Source organism: Calonectris borealis, chromosome 11 (genome assembly GCF_964195595.1).
Source record: "Calonectris borealis chromosome 11, bCalBor7.hap1.2, whole genome shotgun sequence".
NCBI classification, from domain to species: domain Eukaryota; kingdom Metazoa; phylum Chordata; class Aves; order Procellariiformes; family Procellariidae; genus Calonectris; species Calonectris borealis.
Genome location: NC_134322.1, coordinates 9,088,579 through 9,108,077, shown reverse-complemented (window position 1 = coordinate 9,108,077; position 19,499 = coordinate 9,088,579). Strand labels below are relative to the sequence as shown.

At 60.5% G+C, this 19,499-nt stretch overlaps 1 protein-coding gene across 2 annotated transcripts; it reads left to right on the top strand.

Annotated features, from left to right (window-relative positions):
- The first annotated feature begins 4,507 nt into the window (after positions 1–4,507).
- Positions 4,508–15,727, top strand: MFGE8 (milk fat globule EGF and factor V/VIII domain containing). Of its 2 annotated transcripts, none has more exons than XM_075159905.1 (10): positions 4,508–4,638; positions 8,401–8,526; positions 8,785–8,910; positions 9,408–9,521; positions 9,958–10,139; positions 10,551–10,706; positions 11,411–11,555; positions 12,439–12,623; positions 13,983–14,138; positions 14,281–15,727. In XM_075159905.1, the coding sequence occupies exons 1-10, from the start codon at positions 4,566–4,568 to the stop codon at positions 14,422–14,424; spliced, it is 1,407 nt and encodes a 468-aa protein (XP_075016006.1). In that variant the 5' UTR covers positions 4,508–4,565; the 3' UTR covers positions 14,425–15,727. The 2 variants fall into 2 exon arrangements, with proteins under 2 accessions (XP_075016006.1, XP_075016005.1); XM_075159904.1 differs by having other exon boundaries at positions 4,518–4,638; positions 12,421–12,623.
- Positions 15,728–19,499: the final 3,772 nt, after the last annotated feature.

Below are 19,499 nucleotides of genomic sequence, written 5' to 3'. Positions count from 1 at the left end.
AGCTTGCCTTGAGCCCTACAAGTCTTGGAGGACCTTCCATCAAGCGTATGCCGGAAGCGCACGCACCAAATTGATGGCTTGAGTAAGGAGGGGTCTTGTGAGCGTGATAACAGGACACAGAAACCTGGGTTATCAGGGGAACCTCAATGATAAAGTTATCAAGTACACAATTTAGTGCTTTGTGTCAAGGCAGGAGCTTGCCAAGAGCTTCCTGAAAAAGAACAAAAGAGCCATGGCTTATCTGCCCGCGGCATCTGCTCGGTGCTCGGGCACAGTCAGGCCGCTCGCGCTGCTAATCCATAAGCGGTTTCGATTGTGCATCACGGCGTACCACGGAGTGTCAGTTCGCGTTACTGGGTGGGTGCTTTCACCCAGGAGGCTAGAGAGGGGCAAGGCGGGTCTGGGTTGTGGGCTCTGCTCCATCCTTCCTGGAAAGTCCCCTGAGACGGGCACCGCAGGGAACAGCCGCCACCACGCAGCGGTTTAGTCCTGGCCAGTGGTCGATGCTGATCCATCGTCATGGGGAGACAGTTATTTCCCAGGGGAATTCCTCCTGTGGCAGATGCAAATGACCTTTGGAAATGCTGCTGTTACCCCTGGCTGCAGAGGAAGTGTGTGTAAGAGGCCAAGCCCGCGTGCCTACCGTTTAGACGGACAAAATAAAGGGAGACGTGTCCTTCCCTTCAGCCCCTCCAGCCCTTGGTTTCCCGTCTGTCAAATGAAGATGAAGCCAACACCTTTTCTGTTGGAGATATGTATGGATAAATCCTTAAAGACTGCAAAGACTCCAATTCAGAGAAGGGGGTTATATAAAGGTGCTTATTTTAAGCACCTTACACAGACAGACCAGCTCTAAGCTGGGTATAATCTTGTTTATTGAGGTTAGAGCAAAGGACTTGAAGTTAAACTGGCTGGGATCTCATCTGAGCTCTGACACGATCAGCAGTGGGAACAGAGCAAAACTGGGGGACGGTGCTGCCCTTTGCCTTCTTCAGTTTAAATCACAAGGTTTTACGTACCCTGAAGGGCACTCGGTAGCTGTACAGAGCTTTCCATGCCCTGAGGACATTCAGTATCTAGGTTTCTTCAGATAGTCCTGAAATTCCTGGTACTAAACATTAGCATCTCTAAATGTAAAAGCCTGAGCTTAAAGAAACTGTTGCCCTTTTGGTGGAAAGGGCAGAGTGTGGAAAGCTTTTTTTTCACTGGAAAATAAACAGAGAAGTCCAGCCACATGCAAGGATTGTCCTGGCCAGTGGATGTATTCTGCAGCCATCGGAAACCACGCGCTGGCTTGCCAGCGGGTGCTGACGCCGGCCGGGGCTGCAGGAGGTTAGAGATGCTGGCACCGAGCGCTTGGTTATCCTGTTAGAGGGATTAGGAGCAAACTGGGGCTTAATCCTCTGCATCGGTGCTGTGGATCGCTTCTCCTTCCCGCTTGGAGCGGCAGCCATGTGTGGCAGGATGGGGGGGCTTGATCCACAGAAACCTTCCCAGGACCTGTGCTGTGACCTGAACCACAACTTCTAGGAAAGAGCCATGCCCGCAAGGGATGGGGCTGGCTACCTCGGCCAGGGTTTTTTTTGAGCAGAGAGCCCTCAGTGCTGGGGCAAGGGAGGAAAACCATGTTGCAGGGAGGGTTGTGGGAGTGTTTCGGGTGGGGAATCCCTCCGGGGTGTAACGTCTGCCTTTCTTTTGTGATAAACCTAAGCCAGTGAACTTCTTTATAGAACAGATAGCTGGAACAATAGGGGCTGACACCCAGAAAAAGATCCATGTGAGCGCCAAGGGCCGAATGGGACTTTGCTGGGCATGGGGGGGTGTCATTGCTATCTGATGGTGGGGGGGAGAGGTCCTGTGGGTCAGAGATGAGTGTCTGAGAGGGAGTGGAAAGGAGGAACACGAAACCAGGCTGATACCAGAGACATCTCTGCAAATGCATCAGCTGTGAGACGCACCTTGGCTGGTTTTATGGCAGATGGGGGCTTTATGCTTGAGCAAGGGGCAGGCTGAGTATTGTTCGCCTCTGTCGTTCACGGGAAAACACCTTTGTATAAGCTTGGAAATAAAGAGGATTGCATCAGAGAAACATGCAGCCCCATCCCCTATATTCCTCTTTAGCACCCCAGCTACGCGCACCAGGATATCGGCTATCTGCACGGCTCAGAAAGGGTTACGGCACAGAAAAGCCTGGCAGATCTCCATGCAAAAGAAACCAAACCCAGTGGTAAATACTGCTATAACAAGGCCTAAGTAGTCCCTGCAGAAGGGAGTGAAATTATGCCTGACCTTCGACCTACCCAGCTCTTTCAAGTAGAGCCATCCTTTGCGAAAACTTGGCGGCTATATGAACGCGGGGTGTGGTGTTCGCCTGTGGGGGCTGTCTCCATTCCTCGCTGCTTCCCTGTCCTTGACAGGTTGCTCCTTTCTATTCTCTGTCTCCCATAGCCAAAGCTTCCCTCCTCCAGCTGGAACAGCACGGGCTCTTCCCAACCCCGCTTTCTCATTGGGATCCCCCGCTCCGTTGCAGGTCTCCATTCCAAGAGCCACTGGTGCCTCCAGTAAGCACCGTCCCTGTGGAGAGCATTGCTCTGCCTGGCTTCCACCACTCGCTTTTTAATATCCTTTCCCATGCACGTTCCTCGCGACATCGGCATTTGTGCCCCCGGGGACAGGAGGAAAACATTTTGCTTTCTGTTTTTAGAGAGGCTGCTGATTTTTCTGCACCTCCCTCTGGGTCTTGCATCCTCTCTGAGACCAATCCAGGCAGTAGCCCCTCAAAAGGCCAAACAAACACCCTTGTCCTAGTTGCTTGTGCACAGGCCTGGGAATCTTGCCCTGCGCTCTCCTCCTCCTGACCTTGTTTTCCTCTGAACACCACAGCAGTAATTACCCTGAGGTTGAAGGGTTATTCGAAAGCAAGTACTGTGTCTTGTCCGCTCCCTCCTTTCCGTCCGCTGTTTCTCCCTACGCTGGAGTTAAACTCTGCCTGGAGTTTCCTTCGTGTCGCTATTAATTGAAGGAAACACCACCAGCGAGGGTGGTGGGTCTGGGTGGGAATACGTGTCCAGCTCCCTGTGTTCCTTATGCCCTGGTGCTCTGGCAATGCCACCAACAGCCAAATCGCCGGTGCACCGGGACAGCTGGACCTGGGGGTTGTCCCTGGGGTGTTGCTCCCAGTCTGGGTGCTCTCATGGGCACTGGGTGACCGCATCTAAGAAAAGCATTAGCTGGACGCTCGAGGGGAGATGGAAAAGGAGGTGGAAAGACTGGTCAAAGTGCGTGGCATGAGGCTGGGCTGCCCGGCTCGCTGCCGGCTGAGGTGGCCACATTTCCAAAGCCAGAAATGTAGCAACACTAGGGCAGAGTCAACATGTAAATATGAGCAGCCGGAGTGTCTGAGGTGGGTTGGTTAATACTGAAATGGAGGGTTTTGCAAGAAGAGATAAAATCAGCTTCATCTTTAGGAGGAGGGCTTGGAGTGGATTTCCAGTGCAGGGGCAAATGATCCAACATTCCCGTACTGTGTGGTTCTCTTTTCCAAAGCATTTGCGACTCAGTATGAATTTAGCTTGAATGTGCGTTAGCCTGACGGTTTCTGCCTTCCAGGGCAGAGCTCCCCACATGGCACTGGCTCCTCTGGAGAGCACGGCTGGGCTTTTCCAGCCCTCAGGGGCCTGGCACAGCTCAAAGAAGAGCTTGTTTGTGGCTGAACCAACAGACCTGTGGTGTGGTGCTTTGCGCAGAGAGCTGTTGTCCTCCCCAACCCCTCTTCCGTGCACACCCGACCCGGCTCCAAGGTGTTTTCCTTGATGCTGGTTAGGAGGAGCTTGGGAAAACCCTGTGCCACTGGCATGTCGGGTGCTGAGGGTGGCGCGGGGTGCTCACGCATGCCCTGTCCTAGCAGAGGGGAAACCCTCTCCAGCTTTTACCTCACCCAGGGAGAGAAAAGTGAGGTTTGTGCTGCAAAACAGCTCTTCCTCCTGCCAAGTGCTGGCAGCTCCCAGTGCGTCCCGGTCCAGCTCTGCACCCCTCTGCCTGCCAGCCAGGGCCGGGGGCCGGGGGCACTGCCAGGCTCTGGAAGCCCCAGCAGCCACCCAAGAGCCAAGGTCTGGTGTGGGGTGAGCCAGCAGACCCCCCGCACCCAGAGCACCATCAGTGTGCTGCTCTCGCTTCCAGGCCTCTAATTAAGCATCTTCGGCTACCAGGCCAGGCTTCCAACCCCGTCTCCTGCGCTCCTGCCACCTGCCTGCACCCCGGGGTGGCTGGGGTACCCCCCGTGCTGCCTGCACCCCCCCTGCTGCCTGCACCCCCCTGCTGCCGGCACACCCCTGCTGCCGGCACCCCCCGCCTCCCGAGCCGGCAGCCCCCTCCCGCGCCCCGGCGGGGCCTCTCCGGGGGGGCGACCCGCGGGTCACCCGCTGCCCGCCGCGGCGAGGCCGGTCCCCGCCCCGGGGGCGGGCGGCGGAGCACGTGGGGCCGCGCCGGGCCGGGCTGAGTCACTCCCCGCCCGGAGCCCCGCGGCGGAGCGGAGCGGAGCGGCTCGGCGCGGCTCGGGACGCAGCATGGAGGCGGCGAGGCCATGGCGAGCGCTGCTCTCCCTGGGGCTGGGGCTCTCGCTGCTGCTGGCCGTGGCCGGTGAGTGCGGGGGTGCCGGGGAGCCGGGGATCAGGGGTGCCAGGGAGCCCGGGGTGCGGGGGATCCGGAGTACGGGGGATCCAGGGTGCCAGGGAGCCCGAGGTGCTGGGGATCCGGAGTACAGGGGATCAAGGGTGCCAGGGAGCCCGGGGTGCTGGGGATCCGGAGTGCGGGGGATCCGGGGTGCCAGGGAGCCCGGGGTGCTGGGGATCCGGAGTGCAGGGGATCCGGGGTGCCAGGGAGCCCAGGGTGCTGGGGATCCGGAGTGCAGGAGATTCGGAGTGCAGGAGATTCAGAGTGCAGGGGATCTAGGGTGCAGGGTTGCCTGGTGTGCAGGGTATCCGGGGTGCCAGGGAGCCCGGGGTGCTGGGGATCCGGAGTGCAGGGGATTCAGAGTGCAGGGGATCTAGGGTGCAGGGTTGCCTGGTGTGCAGGGTATCCGGGGTGCAGGGGGTCCGGGGTGCTGGGGATCCAGGGATCAGGGGTGCCAGGGAGCCTGGGATCACAGGGATCCGGGGTGCAGGGGGCCCGGGGTGCTGGGGATCCGGAGTGCAGGGGATCCAGAGTGCAGGGGATCCAGGGTGCAGGGTTGCCTGGTGTGGAGGAGATCCGGAGTGCAGGGGAGCTCGGGGTGCAGGGGATCTGGGCTACAGGGGATCTGGGCTGCAGGGCAAGAGGATCTGGGGTGCAGGGTGAGAGGGTGCGGGCTGCTGTGTGTGGGGTGCAGGGGTGGCGAGTGAGAGGGTGCGCAGCCCCGAGGGCAGAGGGGCCGGGCACGACAAGGCAGAGGAGCTCAGGTCCACAGCCCCGTCCTTGCTCCCGAGCCAGGAATACCTCAGCCGGGCTGTCCTGTGCTTTCAAGGCTTAGATAACCGTGCCCGCGATGTAAACAGCTTCCCTGGGACCGCCTGGCGTGGCGTGCCTGGCTGGCCTGGCCAGGGGAACCCCGGGGAGAAGCAGCTCCATCATCACCCTGTGGGTCATGCCTGGGGTGGGTGACTGCGAAAGGGATGGGCGAGACCACGGAAAAGGAGAGCAAAGCCCCAGCGCAGACTCCAGGCCAGGGGCAAAGGGCAGCAGGGAGGTGTGCTGTGAGGAAGGCCCTGTTTGTGCTCGCTCTCCTGGTGGAGAGGTGCCTGTTGTGCCCTCCCGAGACCGGCTTGACCTGACCTCCCCCAGCCCTGCTGGAATGAGCCGTCCCAATTTTCGGAGGATGTTATTTTTGCCTTCCAGCCAGCCTGTGGGTTCATATAAGCAAACATTTCCAAAAGCGGTGGCTGATCTTTGTTGCCTTGGTTCCTGACTGTCCAGCCTGTGACAACTCGGTCCCTGACCGGAGAAAAATGTGTGTGGGGAGGATGGAGATGCTGAACTGCTCTGAAACCAGGCCTGAAACAGCCGAGAAATAGGAGCATCCAAAACTACTTGCCACAGTGGAAAATGTGACCTGAGTGCCTTGCTGCTAAGCAGGGGGCTGGCTAGCGAGACCCACCACGTAAGGGAATATTCCTGGGAGGGGATAAAATAGAGTCCAGTTACTTGGGATAATTAAAATATAAAACTGGGACCCCTCCTGTCCCAGCCCTGGGAGGAGCCCTTGCTGCTTTGCTGATGTGTCCCACCCCAGAAACTCCTGTGTCGGAGGCAGCACGGATGCCGGGGAGCAGACGTTCGTTGGTGTTCCGTGCCTGGGGAAGCAGCCGGCTCCCGCTGCTGAACAGAAGCAGCTCTGTCCACAGGGCCTTGGCCGGCTGCCGGCAGAGATCCTCGGGATGGGGCGGCTGGATGTGCCGGAGACCTGCGGAGGGGCGTGGGGCAAAGGCATCCCCGCGTATCAGCACGAGCTCTCTCCTCCCGTGCTGTAGCTCATGGCAGCGCATTGATGGAGCATGAGGTCATGCAGAACAGGCTGGGCAGCGCAGGCAGCGACTTGAACGGGTGCCCAAGTTCTTCTGCCTCCTGAGGCTGGACTAAGGGAGCTGCAGCATCTTTTCGGAAACCTTCACGTAACGCTGGCCTGTCTGCCACCAGTGCATACCCTACAGATGTGGAGTGTCAGGAAGAGTAGGATTAACTCAAAGGAGCCCTGCTATTAAAAGACTAACGAGTAGGAGCTCTCTGAGTAGTAGCTTAGGCTAATGAGAGCCATGCTGTTTGGTGTGGGTCCGGGCAGTGAGCCCACAGCTCGTTAACTTCCACCTTCTCCAGGGCATGAAGGTAGTTGGGGCTTATTTCTGGGTCTCCACCTGAGTTCAGCCCTTGCTCTGACTCCTGCAGCGTGGCAGAGAAGAGCCTGGCATCCAGGGATGTGCTGTCCCAGTACTTGGCAAGGAGTTATTGAGGCTTCCAGCCAGATGTGTGGGAATGTGCTCTAGGTTTATGGAGAGTGTTGCTGTCTTGCAGCTCTTGGGGCAGAAGAAATTGAGGGTGGGAGGAATTTCAGGCTGGTTCTTGCAGTCCGATTCAGCACTGCAGTGGGGAGCAGAAGGTTGATAGGTGCGGTGAGTTGACCTCGGCTGGCTGCCAGGTGCCCAGCCAGCCGCTCCCTCAGTCCCCCTCTTCAGCAGGACAGGGAGGAGAAAAGAAGAAGAAAAAGCACCAGCGTGGGTCCTTCCCATGGGCTGCGGTTCTTCATGAACTGCTCCAGCGTGGCTCCTTTCCATGGGGTACAGTCCATCAGGAACAGACTGCTCCAGCGTGGAGTCCTCCACGGGCTGCAGGGGGACAACCTGCTTCACCGTGGTATTCACCACGGGCTGCAGGGGAATCCCTGCTCCGGCGCCTGGAGCACCTCCTCCCCCTCCTTATTCTCTGCCCAGGGTGTCTGCTGGGCTGTTTCTCTCATGTTTTTCTCACTCCTCTCCCATAGCTGCTGCGCAGCTTTTTTTACCTTATCTTATGTATATTATCACAGAGGCAGCACCAGTGTCGGTGATGGGCTCAGCTTTGGGCAGCAGTGGGTCTGTTTTGGAGTTGGCTGGGACTGGCTGTCTCTGACATGGGAGTGGCTCCTGGTGTCTTCTCGCAGAAACCACCCTTGCAGCCCCCTGCCACCACCGCCTTGCCACGTAAACCCAATGCCATGGGAGATGCTGGAGGTGGATGAACAGGCAGGGAAGACGGTGCAGCCCCACCAGTTCCCCGGGGGGACCTGCCTGTGGGCTGGGGTTACCTGGTGGGAGCTGCTCGGAGAGTGCTCGGAGTGAACGGAGTTCTGGCAGGCATCGTGCAGGGATGGACCCTGTGCTCCCTCCTCACGTGTCTCCAGCATCTGGGAACCGAGGCATGCGGGCTCCCCCTACAATGATTTTTTTTTTGGCCTTACTTCATTAGCAAAACCCAGCCATGGGACCAGCCCCATTCCCTTGAATAATCCTGTCCTGCTCATGCCCGAGCGAGCCCCAGCCTGGCCACCCCCACTTCCAGCTGAGCAGTGGAAACACTTGATGCACCAAAGACCTGGTTTTCCCCTGGCTTCGGTCTGACGTGCAGGCTCTGTTAAACCCCTTTTTTAATGTGCCAGGGCAGGTCCTGGCCGCTCTCTCATGCTCCTGGTCTCAGCCATCGCTCTTGAATGCCGGCAGTCCCACGCAGGATCCGGCAGCCGGTCCCACCGGCCCCTGCTGGGTGCTCCCCTCCCCGTGGCATCCGCAGGGGAGCAGTTCCTGCTGTCGAACTGGGATACCTCCGTGTGCATCTGTGGGGCTGTGGCAGATGCCTGCCATAGGGATGGCTTGGAGTGACACGTGGCTTTGCTTCCAGGTGACTTCTGCGACGTAAACCACTGTCAGAATGGGGGCACCTGCCTGACCGGGATTAATGAGACCCCCTTCTTCTGCATCTGCCCTGAGGGCTATGTTGGGATTGACTGCAATGAGACGGAGAAAGGTGAGGTGCTGACCCTATCATGGGGACCCTGCCAGGAACCTTGCAGTGTGGCAGCGTGCCCTTGTCATGGCCCTGCACCGCTGGCCCTGGGGTCCAGCCCTGCTGATGGGCACACAGAGCAGACATCCAAGCAGGGATGTGGTGACCTCCATCACTTGGGGGAAATGCCATGTCTTCAGGAGCAACAGCCCACTGGATGCTCTTACTCCCCACTTGTGCCCATATTAAAGCCATTTTCCCCTCTTTCCCCTTCCCCAGGCCCCTGCCACCCCAATCCTTGCCACAACAACGGCGAGTGCCAGCTGGTCCCGAACCGGGGGGACGTCTTCACTGACTACATCTGCAAGTGCCCCGCGGGGTACGATGGGGTGCACTGCCAGAACAGTGAGTACAGTGGGGTGGGGAGGGGCAGGGGGGCTGCTCTGCCACTAAGGGCTTGGGGATCCCCCAGGCAGCACCGTGAGGACAACTGGGGCCTGTTTGCAGCTGTGGCTGCATTGGTGCTAGGCTGTCGGGAACCATGGACCTTGCAGGGTGGAGGGAAAGACCATGGTGCGGGGACACGGCTGTGTCTGAGCTTTGCTCTGCATCGCTGGAGGGACACGGTACCTCGCGTAATGGGACAAGGGGTCCCTCGAGGCTCAGCCTGCTCCACGCGGGCTCCCAGCCTTGCCGTGGTTGCGTGTCCTGACGCACCCGCGTGGCTGCAGTCAGCAGCTCCTTGGGTTAGAGCTTCAACCTGTGCCACCTTATCAGCAGGGTCCCTGCCATGGCCCTTGCTCAGGGGATGCCTCCCCCTCTTCCCGCTGCACTGAATGAGTCTCTCCTTCCCGAGACTGGCTTTGGGGTCACCTTCTGAGCCCCCCCACTCTGTCTCCTAGACAAGAATGAGTGCTACTCCCAGCCTTGCAAAAATGGAGGTACCTGCCTGGACCTGGATGGTGAATACACCTGCAAGTGTCCTTCTCCATTCTTGGGGAAGACCTGCCACGTCCGTAAGTCCCTGGCACCAACTCTGCAGAATTCCCTTTCTCTCTCTGTTCCCCACTGCTCTGTCCCCCATTGCCAGTCCAAGAGAGATCTCACTAGCTGGTTTAGGACCTGGAGGGCAACCATGGGTGCCTGTGTACTGGCTGCCCTTAATGCCAGCAGGCCTGGTCCTGATGGAGGGAGCAACCCCGGGAAGGTGCTGTCTCCTCTTTGGGGGGGCCCCAGAGCATCCCTTTCCTCCCCCAGACCTCCGTGCTGTGAGAGGGGATGATGGATGATGCGGTTTTGGCTGAAGGCTGAGGAGGCGGGGGACACCTTGGGGACAGCCAGGTCCTAGGGCTGGCCTCCATCTCCTGCCCCTCCCCAGATGAGGTGAATGACCCCTGGTTTTGTTCCCTGGTCACCGACTCTCTTTGGTGCTGGTGTCCCCACTGCCTGCAGGCTGTGCCGTTCTCCTGGGCATGGAAGGAGGAGCCATCTCTGATGCCCAGCTCTCGGCATCCTCTGTCCACTACGGCTTCCTCGGCCTCCAGCGCTGGGGGCCAGAGCTCGCCCGCCTCAACAACCATGGCATCGTCAACGCCTGGACCTCCAGCAACTATGACAAGAGTCCCTGGATCCAGGTACCTGCGGCAGGACTGGGAGCACCGGCGTAGCGGGCAGCCCCAGTAGCCATGGCTGGTCTTGCAGGGCTGCTCTCATGGGATTTCTCTGCTCCTGGTGGCAAATGCGGGGCTAAATTGCTGCAGCAAGGTGCCACCCAGGGGCATCTTGTGACGTGCCTGGAGAAGGCAAGGTCCCTGGGGGGAAGACGGGGACCTGGGGTGGCGATCCCCCCTTCTCTGCCCACCGTGGGATGCAAGGCTGGAGGGATGGAGGGCTTTCGCCCCGAGGAAGTCACAGCGCCCTGGGCAGCCCCTCTCTTGGTCCCAATGCTGAGCGTGAGCCCACCCTCACTTGGCAACGCTGGTGGGCGCAGGGGCTGTGCACCCCATCTGCGCCGCGCCCCGCTCAGGCTCTTCTCCCCTCTCCAGGCCAACCTGCTGCGGAAGATGCGGCTGAGCGGCATCATCACGCAAGGCGCTCGCCGCGTGGGCCAGCCGGAGTACGTCCGCGCCTACAAAGTCGCCTACAGCCTGGACGGGCGGGGGTTCACCTTCTGCAAGGATGAGAAGCAGGATGCAGACAAGGTGGGCTGCGATGCTCCGTGCGGGGGCCGTGCCGGCTCCCCCCACCCAGCGGTGCTGCGGGTGCCGGGGTGGCTGTGAGCTGCATCCCAAACTGTCCCCATGTTTGGGAAAGTGCTTTTGACCTGGGTCAAAGCCACGTTGGGAACCGTCCTAGCAGCGAGACAGCACAGATGGTTCCAGCGCTGGGCAGCACTCTGGCTCTATTTAATTGACCATAATAAGCATAACCAAAGAAGCAGCGCTGAGTTATTTAGGTCATTCAGATAACATCTTTATCGCTGACACATTGTGGGAACCGGCCATGGTCTGGAAGTGCTAGCGAACGGCTTACGCAGCTCAGTGCTGTGTCTGCACCGAGCATGAGCCGACAGTGTATCTCACTCTCGAAGCAGGAGCCGTCACTGAATACAGCACTCTCCACACTCAGTTTTTTATGGCAAATGTCTCGTGCTTGTTTTTTGAGCATCCAGGGAATGGCTGGGAATATCTGCTTTGCTTCAAAAAAAAAAGAAAAGTTTCTCTTGTTTCTGCAGCGGTGGAAAAAATGCATGAAAACATGACCTAACTGTATTTATTGTGTTAGAAAGACAGAAGCAATCCACCTCTCTGCTTGTTGCACTTTGGGGAGCGTTGCCGTAGCGGGGGGGATTTTATGCACGAGGCTGCGGGAGGGCTGCGGCACTCAGCTCTGCTCGCCGTTGCAGGTTTTCCAGGGGAACACGGACTACGGCACCATGCAGACCAACATGTTCAACCCTCCCATCACCGCCCAGTTCATCCGCATCTACCCTGTGATGTGCCGCCGTGCCTGCACGCTGCGCTTTGAACTCATCGGCTGCGAGATGAACGGTAAATGTTGGTGGCTCTCCCTTCCCCAGGGACCGCAGGGCAGGGGGTGACACGGGGCAGGGCATCGCCCCTTCTACCGGTTCTGATCCCCTGGGACAGGGAATTTGTGAGCGCTTGTTTTTCTCACGCCGGCTGCGTGATGCCTGGAATTACCCACGGGTGCTTTTGGGGAGCGCAAGCCGTTAATCTCACCAGCTCAGCCAGGCTCGAGCTGCATTCTCACGCTGCTAACACCTTCCCAAGCCGAGGTTTTTTATGGTGCCCCCTCCCCGTCTGAGCTGTGAACCGGCTGCTTTTCCTGCTGGAGAGCTTGAAAAGCACCAGAGGATCAAAGTCCTCTGGGAAACGTGAGGGATGATTAGCCTGAGCCCTTTCCCTGTGCCTCCTGCATTCCTGCCCTGCGGCACATCCCCTTCAGCCGAGCAGGACTCGCGTGCCGGGGTGGGAGTGGGGGTGCCTTGGGGGCTTGGGTCGTGTCCTGGCACCGCGTGGGTGCGGTGCCAGCCGTGCTTTCAGCTGGGGATGACTTTGCATTGCTCTCTTCACCTGTGAAAGCCTTCTCCTCTCCTCTCCGAAGCCATCTGTATTCCGGGGCTGGGCTGTGCCGCGGGGACGTCCGTGCGTCCCTGCAGCAGGAGGCACTGTGAGCCAGGGAATAGCTGGGAGCTAAAAATCCTGGGAAAAGGCGAGCCGGCTGCAACTCTGCGCCTCTGCTGAGCCTTTCCCTGCTTGGCCCTGCCTGCTGCTCCAGGCAGTGGGAACGTGGGATCGTGGGGATGGAGCCTGCCGGGGCTGCGGGGTTTTGCTCGCGACGATGCCGTGGACTCTTTCCTTTTCACCGCCTGTATAAACCGTTGTGTTACAGTGTATTTCAACACGGCAGGTTGCTCGGAGCCTCTGGGCATGAAATCCCGCCTGATCTCCAACGAGCAGATCACAGCCTCCAGCGTCTTCAAGACCTGGGGCATCGACGCCTTTACCTGGCATCCCCATTACGCTCGCCTGGACAAGACGGGCAAAACCAATGCCTGGACAGCACTCCACAACGGCCAGTCCGAGTGGCTGCAGGTGGGTCGGTGCCCTCCCTCTGTAACCTCATTTCTCCTCCCCAGCTCCTCCAGCTGTGCCCGGGGCCGCCTCCTGTGCCCGGGGCCACCTCCTGTGCCGGGGCGGCTGGAAGCAGGACGGGCACGGCGGGAGAGGCCGGGCAGAGCCGCCGGCACGGTGCAGCCGGAGCCTTGCCGTGGAGCACGCAGCCCGGCGGTGCTCTCCCCCAGCTGGGATCGCAGGGGCAGGTCAGGATGGGGCCACAGCCACCGCTTTTAACAGCGATGCTGGAGCGCTGGGTCAGAAACATCAGCGCCCGTAGGGACAGGGACAGGGTGGTGCCGTCTCCGCAGACCTTCTTGTGGGGTGCACGGAGCCCACAGCACCCCAGCTCTGCATCGCCCCCTTGGGAAGCCATCCCAGCCTGAGGTGACCATCCCACAACCTTCCGGCTGCCCGGAACACCGCGTTTCTGTTTTGCAGGAAAAAATCAGGTTTGCTTTTCTCTTCCCAGTCTGGAATGGGAACAAATAGTTTTGAAATTTCCTTCTCAGTTTCCTTTCCTCCCCTGTTTTTATACTTTTCACATGATTTCATGACATAATGGGACAAAGCAGTTTAGATATTTGTCCCAGTTTTTATTTGGGAAATGATTAAAAGCAGCTGCTCCATGGCCCTAAATAAAACGGCTTATCAAGACGTCTGCTGGTGGGGTCGGGATGACACGCTGAGTTGGGCTGTCACACCGCAGGCTGCCTGTTTGTGTACACGTATATAGATTTACATGTTTACTTATATGTATACACACATACGTGTATACGTATAACTAATACTGCCCTCGACGAGCGTAAAATAGGAACTGAATTAAGGACACTTTGAGCTCATTTGCTGGGTTACCCTGCAGCGTGCCAGCAGCAGTAGCGCAGTGTGGCAGAGTAAAGAGAATAGAAACCATCTCACTTACAACCCAAATGTCAGACCGCGCCGAACTGCATATTTTCTCAGCCAGAATCACTTTCCAGTGGAAATGCATTTCCTCCAGGAATCCTTTATTTTTTTTGAATTGAGATTTTTTTGCTGGTCGTTCCCACATTGACCTTTTCAGCAAAAAATGTCGAGGTGGCAGCAGTGGGGAAGGGAGGTGGGGTTTGTGTCCCGCTTTGTGTTGCTTCGAGAGATGCTGTGAGTGTTAAAGGGTCAAATACTTCACGGTAGTGTTTTATTAGTCGCTCTGGCATTGGGGCGGGGGTCGAGCGGTGTTTTCTCCATTCTTGACCCTGAGGGCCAGCACGTCCCGGCTGCCTCCAGGACACGCAGGATGCTCTGGGGTGGGAGCACCGCTCCTGCGAGGAGCCTCGACGAGCCTTGTCTCCATGCCAGATCGATCTCCGGGACCAGAAGAAGGTGACGGGCATCATCACGCAAGGAGCCCGTGACTTCGGGCACATCCAATACGTAGCAGCCTACAAGGTGGCCTACAGCGACAACGGCACGTCCTGGACCCTCTACCGGGATGGCCAGACAAACAGCACGAAGGTGCGTGGGGCAGGGCAAGGTGGGCAGCGACCTCCCGGGGCTGGGGGATGCCGCTGTGGGGAGGGATGGGATGGTGGCGGGGAGGGATGGGATGGTGGCGGGGAGGTCCCGGCGGTGCTGACACCCACCTTTCCCCTTCTAGATCTTCCACGGTAACAGCGACAACTACTCACACAAGAAGAACGTGTTCGACGTGCCCTTCTACGCCCGCTTCGTCCGCATCCTGCCCGTGGCCTGGCACAACCGCATCACCCTGCGCGTGGAGCTGCTGGGCTGTGACGAGTAGGCGCCCGAGGAGGAAGGACGGGGCTGCTCTTCCCCACCGCCCGACCCACGCCCTGCCCGCCCCTGCCCGCCCCTGCTCTGACCTCACACCCCCCTCTCCATGTCCCCAAACTCGGGAGGCGGCCGGGAGGGCTCCCCTGCCCCGTGTTGGCGCTGGGGCCGCAGCACTGCACTTTATGGGGCCCTTGCAGGTAGGATGCGGGGATGACTCCTATCCTTTCGCCCCGCTAGCCAGGGGTGAGACCCCCTCCTGTAACTGGGGCTTGGCTGGGGGACCCTCTCCTGCAACTGGGGCTTCCTTGGGGGACTCCATCTTGCAAATGGGGCTTTGCTGGGGGACCCCGTCCTGCAACCAGGGCTTGGCTGCATCCTCCCATCAAAGCCTGGAGACAAATTTTCTCCCCCTTTTTGCTTCTGCTTCCAGCAGAGAGGCTGCAGCCAGCGGCAGTCCCCTGCCTGCACTGGGGCTTGGGGCTCAGCAGTTTTGGGGGGCTTAGGGCAGGCACCCCGGGCTCGCAGCCTCCGACGTCCCTCCTGCTCCCTGCATGGCTGCAAGGGGCTCCAAAAAACCTACTCGGCTGTTGTCCCCTACGCATTTTGCCGGGCCCTGGGTCTCCTTGCCTGCGATGTCAGCGCCGCATAGTGCGAGGGGAGTGATGAGACGACTCCTATCAAGAGGCACCGGGTCCCCATTGCCGGTGGCTCTACCCGCTGGGTGCTCCCGGCAGGCGCCGCGGCTGGCGTTTTGGCAGGCGCTGCCCATTCCCCTTCCTGGGTGCTGGCTCCAGTGTCCTCCAAGTCTCAGCATTGCCACCGTCCCCACCTTACTGCAGTTTGGGGTGCCTGGAGGTCCCTTGTCCCCAGAGCCAAGTGGTGACCAGGAGGGCTGCAATCTGGTAGTGGGGGAGAGATGGTTTGTAGCCACAAGGGTGCGGAGAAAAGATGGGAAAGGGGGTGGTTAAACCACCCAAATGCAGTCGGCAGAGAGCTGTGCCATGACCCTTTTTGTAACCTGATTTTTTCCCTTTCCGTGGGGTGGAGGGGAGCCTCTCGCAATGCTCGAGCCCTCGGGATTAGCGGTAGGAGATGAGTGAGACCCGGCACCGGCAAGGGAGAGCGCGGGCAGGGTGTCCGGGCAGCGGCGCTGGCGGCGATGCTTCCCCTGCGTGCTGGGATGCGAAGCAGCCGTGGGGCCGGGCCGGCGGCGAGTTCGCTTTGGCAAGCGCCGAGGGAGCCCGGGCGGGATGGCGGCGGCGGCCCCGCTCCGGGGTGTCTCTGACAGTATTAAAACCAGCTGAAACTTCGGGGCCGTTGGCTTGGCTGCTCTGTGCCTCCTCGAGAGCCACCTCCCAAAGCCCGGCAGGTCTGGCGATCCCTCAGGATCCCCTCTGAGCCCTCCGGCTCCTCCATCCTGGGGGGCTGCTGGCTACTGTGCTGACCCTGGATCTGTCCTGCTTTCACAGGCCCTCCTAGCTCCTTTCCTTGCCCGAAAAACAGGGTACCAGGGCTTTGTGCATCTTCCCTGCTGCCTCCGCCCTGTCACAGCTGCCAGAGCCTGTGCTCGCAGCTGGCCAAGCGCAGCGGGATGGAACTTGGGGAGGGGAAGCTGCTATCAGCACCCCACACCCTGTGTCTCCTCCTTTGGCTTTGATCCTGGAGCAAATCTCCCAGCTTGGAGCAAAACCGGCTCTTACTGGAGGGAGCTGTGGGTTTTGCCAGGGCTGCCCGCAGGGATGCTCCCAGCAGAGCCCCACAGGGCAGGGCAGGGGGACGGATGCTGGTGGAGCAGGATCCCCCTGCATTGAGGACAGGGTCCCCGGTAGGGAAGGAGCACTGGGGTGAACAGGACAGAGGAGCTTTGCTCCTCTCCAGAGTCTTTTGCCACACTGGGCAGGGACGCCTGAGGTTGGCACGAATGGCTCAGGGACACCTGCATCCCACCGCAGCTCTCTGTCCCTGCAGCTCCAGATAACCTCCATGCAGCTTCCTGCTGCCGGCAGTGCCCTGCTCAGCCACGCATCCCCTCCCCGGGCCCTGCCTGCGGGAGGTGGGCTCCTGCCTGGCCCCGTGGGTGCCAGCCCTGGGCACCAGAGGGGCTGGGGGGGGCTGCTTGCAGAGACCGGGCTGAATTCATTGTGGCTGTGGCTGCTCGGTGACAAATAGCAGTCACAGCTAGAGCCGGGGACAGCGTGGACAGTCAGCCCGGTTCACCTCCAGACATGCCACCCTTATCGCCGGGAAGCTGGGACACAGATAAGAGCAGCTTGCTCTGAGTCCAGCCAAGACACCCCCGAGCCGGGGGCACGGCAGAGGCTCCGTGGGGAGGGTGACGGCAGCAAATGCCGCAAGTCAGAGCAGGGGACGCATCCTCGGCACCCGGCCGCCACTTCCCCCTGCCCGTTGCCACCCCCCAGGCGAGCCCCGCTGACGGATGCTGAGCCCCTTCCCAGCTCTGTGGCGTTTCCTTCCTCCCGCCAAGCCCCAGGACATGGGGGTGGGCGAGGGCCAGGGCGCCCTCCACCCCATGCACAGTCCCTCACGGCTTGTCCCCGTCCCTCGGATGCTCTTCCCGGACGCGGCTGGGTTGCTGGGACAGCAGGAAGGCCGGGAAGGCCGGCACGCTGTGGCCGCGGCACCCCGCTGCCTGCTGACTCGGCTGCCGGTGCTGCCAGCTGCCCGCGAGCCGGTTCCTCAGGAAGCAGCCGTCGGGGAGAGCATCCTCTCGCCTCCACACGGAAAACCCAGCACAGATCACAGCCTCCTCCATCCCACCAGGAATGTGGGTTTTCCTTCCCAGTATTTGAACCTTGGGCAACAGGTTCCTGCTGGAATCATCCCGCGCAAGCGGCATTTCAGGGAGAAATCTCTCCGGTGGGACCGCGGCGGAGCTGTCAGCTGCTGGGTTTGAGGCGGGGAAGACAGGGATGACATTTTTATGGCTCCCGTCAACCAAAAGCTCAGCCAGCCCTAAACATGTGCCCTAAACACGTGCCTCGGGGTCAGAGCTACCCTGACCTGCACAGCGTCGCTCACCCTGAGACCCCGTGGTCCCACCCAGGGTCCCCCTTGGGGGGCGGAAAACAAATCTGACATTACCCCTGAAGCTCCAAAAATAGGGTGAGAGGGTGGAGGGAGCAAAGGGCATTCCTCCTTCCTCGGGGGGCTGCTGGTGGCCGGATCCTTCCCCATGCTGCCTGCTCCCCAGGAGGAGGTGGAGGGTGTTGGTGGCCACATCCAGACAAGAGCCATGGCAGAATGTGAGCCACGAGCTGTTGCTGAAAAGAGATGCACAAAAGCATCCTTCTCCCCTTCCCCGCCACCACTCCCCTCCTCGGGCCGGGCAGAGGGTGGCTCCTGGCAGGTGCCGTGGTGCAGGCAACGCAGGCAGCGCAGGCAGCGCAGGCAGCACAGGGCACCGTGTGGCTTGTTCCTCGGCTCTGAAACAATGGAATGGCCACGCCAAGGAGCAGCGTGCCCCGATGGGACTGTCTGTCTGTCTGCACAGCCGGAGGGGTGGAGGGAACCATCCCGATTGCCGGCTCACTGGGACACGGACAACTTGGGCAAGCAACTGCAGGGGTGCACCGGTGGCCGGAATGCAGCCGGAATGCAGCCGGGATGCAGCTGGGACGCCATCCCACCACCTCCTCCGGCCATGGTGCAGGTCTGGGGGGACCGGGGACCCTCAGTCGGGATGCAGGCAGCGCAGCGGCCCCGCGCCGCTGTGCCGGGAGACGTAATTGCCCCTCCATTGTGGGCTGCGGAGCAGCCTGCTCTGGGCAGGCAAGCAGGCAGTGTGCCCGGCCGTCATGCTCCCGTCTCCCTGGGCAGCCCGGCCCCCTGTGTCCCTCCTCGGGGAGGGCTGGCGGGCCCCGATGGGTGGGTGTGCAGGGAAAAGGACAGCAAGGAAGAGCAGTGCCTCCAGACCCCGGGTCCCGCAGCCATCCCTGGTTGGGGCTTCCCATGGGGAACGGGGGCTGCCGGGCCGGCGCTGGCAGCAGATAACGCTGTTTCCGTGCCGGCTGCTCCCTATCAGCGTGGCGGCGGCGGGCGGACAAGATCACACCCCGAGCATGCCATGCCGGGGGGCCGTCGGGAAGGGGTCCCAGCCCCCTTCACCCCACAGCCAGCCCTGGGGCGGTTTATTTTTACACGAGTTGTTTTCTTTCCGGCTTGACGCCGTCCCGGGCGCAAGAGCCGGACCGGGGCCCCCGCGCCTCATTTCCTTGCCATAAAACAACAAAGCGGGGGGCGAAGCGGCGCGCTGGGCCAGGGCGGCGGGTCGCCAGGTCAGGGCACACGCTGCTCCGTGGTTCCTCCATGTTGGCCCCATCGGCCACTCCCGGACCAGCATCCCCCCGGCTGTGCCGCCGCTGTGCTGCCCTTCCTGAGGGCAGGATCTGGGGCTCTCGGAGCCAGGGCTGTGTGTCCGTGTGCCGGTGGAAGCTGGCATGGAAAGCATCACCCAAGTTTAGGGATGATGCTCCCTCAGATGGGTGCAACCGGGCACCCCAAAGCTTTTGCCCTGGTTTCTGTGCCTCTGCCTTGCCCCCACAGCCCCAAGCAGACCCCGAAGAGGCTGAACCCCACAGCTCAGCTGCCTTCCCTGGACCCTGCACATCCCGGGCACGGACCACCCCCTGCCACAGCCCACCTGTCCCGAGCCTCTCATGCCCGTGGTGCTCCTGCCATTGCCTGGGGGCCATGGCCAGTCCCCCCAGTGGGATGGGGGGCAAGGGATGGCTCTTCTCCCCTGGCACTGTGGCTTCACCGGGGCTTTGCACGGGGCATGATGGGGTCCCACCAGCCCCAGTGGGGCACCCTGCTCCCTGCTGCTCTCCCCTCCAAGCTGGGGGCAATGCTGGCAGCTGGCACATCACAGATGAGGTGTGTGGGCAGCGTGCGGGCAGCGTGCGGGCAGCGTGCAGGCGCACGGTGAGGCTGTTGCCCAGGCACGGCACGCAGGCAGGGGGCCGGGGGCACCCACCCCAGCTCCGGGCTGTGAGCAGGGGGTTGGGAAAGGCGTGTGTTTCCCTTTAAGAGGCAGGCCCTGGAGCTGCTTCCTCTCAGCCCTGC